At 34.9% G+C, this 5,712-nt stretch overlaps 1 protein-coding gene across 1 annotated transcript; it reads right to left on the reverse strand.

Moving 5' to 3' along the window:
- Positions 1 to 1,754: 1,754 nt before the first annotated feature.
- On the reverse strand, positions 1,755 to 3,101 carry LOC111397016 (J domain-containing protein DDB_G0295729). The gene has a single exon (XM_023023675.1). It carries the CDS (start codon positions 2,887 to 2,889, stop codon positions 1,903 to 1,905), a length of 987 nt encoding a protein of 328 aa, XP_022879443.1. The 5' UTR covers positions 2,890 to 3,101; the 3' UTR covers positions 1,755 to 1,902.
- Positions 3,102 to 5,712: the final 2,611 nt, after the last annotated feature.

Genomic DNA, 5,712 nt, shown 5'->3' on the forward strand with positions numbered 1-5,712 from the left:
GTAGTATTATTCAGAAATTAAAGTAAGTCAAAAATCAGATTCTTCGTGCTCGAAGATCATTAGTAAATTCCAAACAACAGTCTATGAATTATCATTTTCCAACTTTTCAAAAAGTACAACCCAATCCAAAAACTTTCTCAAAATTTGCAAAAGTGCCTTACTTTCTCATTTATCTTCCAAAAATTCTCTACTTATCTTTATTTATCCCAAATAATATGAAATTGATCAAATCCCATCTACAAGCATAGTTTTCAATATTTGTACATTAGTCTAGGAAATGAATAATGAATGTTGGTCCAAAACTTCCCAATCTCTTAAAACTAGTTCTAGACTGTAAATTAGAAATTTCTCTACAATTTTTCATATCATTTCATAGACGAAGGTGCCCACTATATTAGGATTAAAAACTTTCAACTTGTACTAACACTCTACATCCATACTAGGAAATAATGATGAGCTTAACTGAGGAACAAGTAGAGTAATTAAGAATATGTTTTGATTATTCATCATTCCAAAATTATGTATTATTTTCTTCAAAAATTACTTTTAGGTCAAATAAACCTTGGTTTATTGTCTCTGTAAATCTTCATCTTCTTTTAGTTTCAAACTTTTAATTCAACAAAGTTTCCAGTATTTCCATACTCTTTTAAGTTATCTGTGTATCATGTACACAAGAGTAAATAAATGATTTAGTTTGTAGCTTGTAAAGATACTGGTAACTAACCAATTCACGTTAAGGCTTGTACAAGTTTTCAGAGAAAGAAGTCGCCAGTCACTAATGTTTGATGATTTAGACTTGATTATGATGATCAAGACTAAGACTATGCGTTAATTAAGTATTTTAAGGTTTTGAACTTAAGGAGAAACAATAATATATACTATTTGAATTGCATAGGATATGCCTCGGAGGGCATATCTCAGTGGTGTAAAGGATAAGGGTGAGGTATACTCAGTCTTGCTGACCGTCGCAGTGTGAGGGTTCGATTCCTGAAACATGAATTGAGACTCTTTGTGGATCTCAGTGTATAGGCAGCTCTTGCTCCCAGGCCTGCTGGGACACATTCCTCGATTAACCTCTCTCACGATGCTCCAAGGGCGGGGCGATGGGAAATCCTTAAGGTTGGAGTTCAACCTTTTTGAATTGCATAGGATACCATATAGATTAAATGAGCAGACTTTGTATCAGTTTTCTTGTACTGTTAACTACTATGATTCCTGTTTTAACATTGTGAATTCTGATGTCCTTTTCACTCCGAGCTTCCTTCCAAGAACAAACTCATTGTCATATCCGCATTTTTACTTTTTCTGTACAGTTGACAAGAAAATTTGATTTCACATACACAAGGATAGACATTAATTTGGTAGAATCTTTGCTCGATTTTTCTGGAATGGACAATGCTTTTGGGCCATGTTTACCTTTAACAAATCAATTAAAGAACCAGACAACCTTCTAAATCATCAATAAAGATAAAAAGATAAGTATTAAAAAAATTGGACCACAGAAGACAATTTTTCTGATTGTAATCAGAAGGTATTACAGTAGTTGAATATCAATTGATGTGCACTATTAACTTTTACTGTAAACTACCTGCAATCAATATGTTCATCAACCTTTTTCTAATTCTCTCTCTCTTTCTCGTGCTTCTCGACAGTAATGAAATGCCATTTTCACACCATACAATTAAAGGTGACAACATCACACTTTAATCATGAAAGACACTACTCCACCTATCATACCTATCCATGTCCACTCATTTAAATCACTCTTAAATTCATCATATAGTTAATAATTTATCATCTAGATTACAGAGAGTCTTTACTACATTACCGAAAGTAGTTAATTAACATAAGCATAAAAAAAAGTAACAATTGCAGAACAAAAAAGGGCAAGCATGTGTAAGACTACATTGGAAGCAACGCTTCATCTGTCGTACTTTCAAGAGAAAGCTGCTTTAACCATTCAAACGTTCGATGACGTGACAATGCTTGTTTTCTTGTCCGCTGCTGATGATGCTGATTCTTCGTCGAATTCATCGTTCGAACGTTATTCTCTTGGAGTTGAAGTTCGTGTGCTTCGTTTTCACTGGCACTTCTCTTGATGAACACGACCCTAGGAGAAACTGTTTCTATTGCATTTGCTGAACATTTGCAGCCACCAAATAGAACACCATTTCTGTCAAAGAATCTGGACTTCTTTTTGTTGTTACTAACGTTGCTAAAGTCACTACTGTTGCTACTAGTGCTGTTTCGACTGCCGAAGTTCTTGTTATTGTTGTTATTCTCGCGTCGCATTTTGAGATCTTCCAATGCGATTTCTGGTGGGGTGACTAATCCCACATGGAAAATGCTCCAAAGTGACGATTTCCTGTTGGAATTACGAAGATTTCCTTGCTTAATGCTTGATAAACGAAGCTGCGGTGTTGGACTTGGGTGGGAATGGAATTGATTTAGAACTCTAGGGATGTTAATTGATTTAATGCTGCTAGAACTGCCACTGCTTGAAGATTGGTGGCTTCTGATGCTGCTACTTCTACTGCTGACACTCGTGAACCCAACTGAATAACAATGATCCATTGATGCACACCTCGAAATGCTCCGGCTATCGCTTCGATATCCATTTAAGCCTTTCTCTGAGCTAATTGAATTACGCAGTGGAAGAATTTGGCCTTGATAGAAAACTTCATCAGCTGCGCACATTTCAGATTCTTTCGAAAAAGAGCAAAAATCAAAGTCTTCTTGTATTTCATTGGTTCTTGGAATTGGAACCTCTTCTTTTTTTGATTGATTCTCTTCATTGATTGGAAGATCACACAATGACAATGCTTCTTCTTCTTCTTCTTCTCCTTCACCCTCTCCTTTCATTTCATTCTCATTACATTTTCTCTCCATTTTCAATAGTAGAAACTAAATTCTGTGCATATACTCGAGAAAGAAAGAGTTGGGTTTTATAGTTGACGAAGAAAACTGGTTTTACAGAGAGAGAGAGAGAGACAAGTGGAATATAATGATGCAAACAGTGAAGAGAAATAAGATTAAAATAGAAGAGAAGTGAGTAGTGCAGGCAGGCAGGCGACCCAAAAATAATGTTCTTTTCTTGTTTGTAAGTCAAGGGGAAATATATATAAGGCATATGGCAGGCCAGCCTTTTACCTCAGCGTGCCACTTTACTCATTCCTTCGAATGATTATTTTGGAGAAACTAGATTTATTTGCATGCGCTTAATGTGGGGACGCCTTTGCAATATCTCAACGTTACGTCTAAATAAATACAATATTGTATTTTTTGTTTTTAAATTAGGGTCCCCCTTCGACAATAGGTGCATTTGGGTCTTCATCTGTCCGAATAGAGCAATCGCATCATAACATCATTTTTGGCAGCCTGGATCTTCTAGATGAACCACGTCCAAAAGACCGTCAATTGGCATGAGGAGATTGCTTCTTTGCAGACTTGCGTTCCGCTTCTACCGGAAAATGAAATGTGGGGATGTTTTTGCTTTGTTGGAGAGGTTAAGGAACTAAATTTTCCTTGTGTCAAATATTGGGATTCCTATCCTATTAAAGTATATACTGGTTGCAATTTGAATATACCAGTGTTGTAAGTGGTGCATTCTCAAAAGATAGCTTTTTTTGTTGAGGGCCATCATTAATTTTAAGGATTAAGATTTCATCAACCTCATCAGCCCTACATTCTCTTGATTACAGGTAGAAATGTCAGATTATTTGTATAATAGAATTAAATTTGAGAGAACAAGGTTGGTAAGTTTCAGAGATGTCAGATTTATTACAGCGAAACACTCAATGACCAATTCAAAAGTAGGGAAAACATGAGTCAATACATGATTTGATAATTAAAAAAAAAAAAAAATGAAAGAAACACACAAAATGAGGTGTTATCACTAGGGATGTCAACGAGCTGAACAGGTTCGCAAGCCGAAACTTAAGGCTCAGGCTCAACTCGAGCTTTTTTTGGCTCGAACCGAGCCAAACAAAAGCTCGGCCAAAAAAATGAGGCTTGACCCGAGCTTTCGGCTTGGTTTATTTTTTTTTTTTCCCCCCATAAAGGCGGTTGGCTGCTGTCTTTAAAACGAAGGTAGCAGGCTACTTTTTTTTTTCGCCAACCTGCAAGCCACACGGGTCGGCTTGGGCTCGGTCCGAGCCTCGAGTCAGGCTAGCTGGAGCTTTTTCTAAGCCGAACCATGAGTGAGCCAATTTACCATCCCTAACTACCACCTCATCCTGTCACCTTCACCCTTGTCAAAATCCCCTATTCGAGAAGTATTATTCTAAATAGTTTTAAATTTGAAGAAACTGGGTTCGTAAGGTTTTGAATGACATCATAAGCCATCGAAGAATACTTTAAAATAGAATCACGGATAAAATTTTAACAACCATTTTTTGAATTCTTTATTATGTTATTCAATTTGTCATACTAAATATCTCGAAGTGTATTTAATGCATTATCAAAGCATAGTGTCTACGAGTTGGTGATTGCAAGGGTTACAAGTGATTATGTGGTGTAGATTTAGAATGTTTTTCATTTTCATGGATGGCTTGTGAATGACTAGATGGGACCACTCCTTTGCCTGTCGGTCGGTCGGTCGATCTAGGAATGACCTCAAATACCCCTTGATGCAAGCAACTTCAAGGTGGGATAAGTTTGTCCATTCATCATTTTTTCTAAAGAAAAATATATCCGATACATATCAACGAGCTAGACATTGTCAAATTTTTGAATACCTCATGTCGAACTATCTTCTGCTTGGAACAAAGAAATATTGATACACAATAAAAATTATTGGCATGTCATGGTTCGCGTTACGCTTAACACGATAGGTGTACTGTTATTATTATTATTATTATTATTATTATTATTATTATTATTATTATTGCAAAATGGTATAAATATAGATGAACATATTTCAGAAATATCATTGGAACAATTATATATATAGTTCAAGTCCATTCATGAGTTTGTAAAAATATTTGTTAAGAGTTTATTAGCAACTCACATCGGATTCCTTGAACCTATAGAATTCAACCAGTAAGTTCATTAAAGCAATTTCAGTATCCGAAGTGAGGAAGAAAAGCGATACAAAACAATTCACTTTATTAGTCGAAGTCAAGGGGACACTGATATCCAACTGTATTTTAAGGTGTCTCGACTATTTAGCCATGTTTGGTATTAATTATTTAAAATTTATTTTTTTCAAATTAATTTTCAATTACATGTTCTCTTAATAAAATAATTTTACATGCATGTCCATAAATTTTCCTACTTTAACCATACATTTTTCAACAGCAAAAAAAATATTTTTCACGAACTCTATTCTTAAAAAAATTACATCAACTAGGCTCTTAATTATTTCAAAGTCGATTGCTATTAAAGCCTAATAATCTTTGTATTAAAGTTAAATTTTTAAGAATTCAATGTACACATATTATTGGATGGTTCACTTCCTTTTAGTTAAATTCTAACAAGTTGTTCCGTACTATGAACAGCATCACTCTTAATTTATTAGAAGCTATAACATATAAATATATGGAACAAATTAACACGAAGATTTACGTGAAAATTTTAAATTAAAGAAAACTAATGAACTGTCAAAGATATAGATATTTCACTATACAAATTTTTTTTATCTATGATCATATAAAATATCTCATAAATCCCAAACTCCCCCCCCCCCCCCCCCCCCCCCCCCCACAACAACCA

Source organism: Olea europaea, chromosome 7 (assembly GCF_002742605.1).
Source record: "Olea europaea var. sylvestris chromosome 7, O_europaea_v1, whole genome shotgun sequence".
Taxonomy (NCBI): domain Eukaryota; kingdom Viridiplantae; phylum Streptophyta; class Magnoliopsida; order Lamiales; family Oleaceae; genus Olea; species Olea europaea.

Bases quoted from the DNA above. Each gene is read 5' to 3' on its own strand.
- LOC111397016 (XM_023023675.1), bottom strand. From the start codon at position 2,889: ATGGAGAGAAAATGTAATGAGAATGAAATGAAAGGAGAGGGTGAAGGA.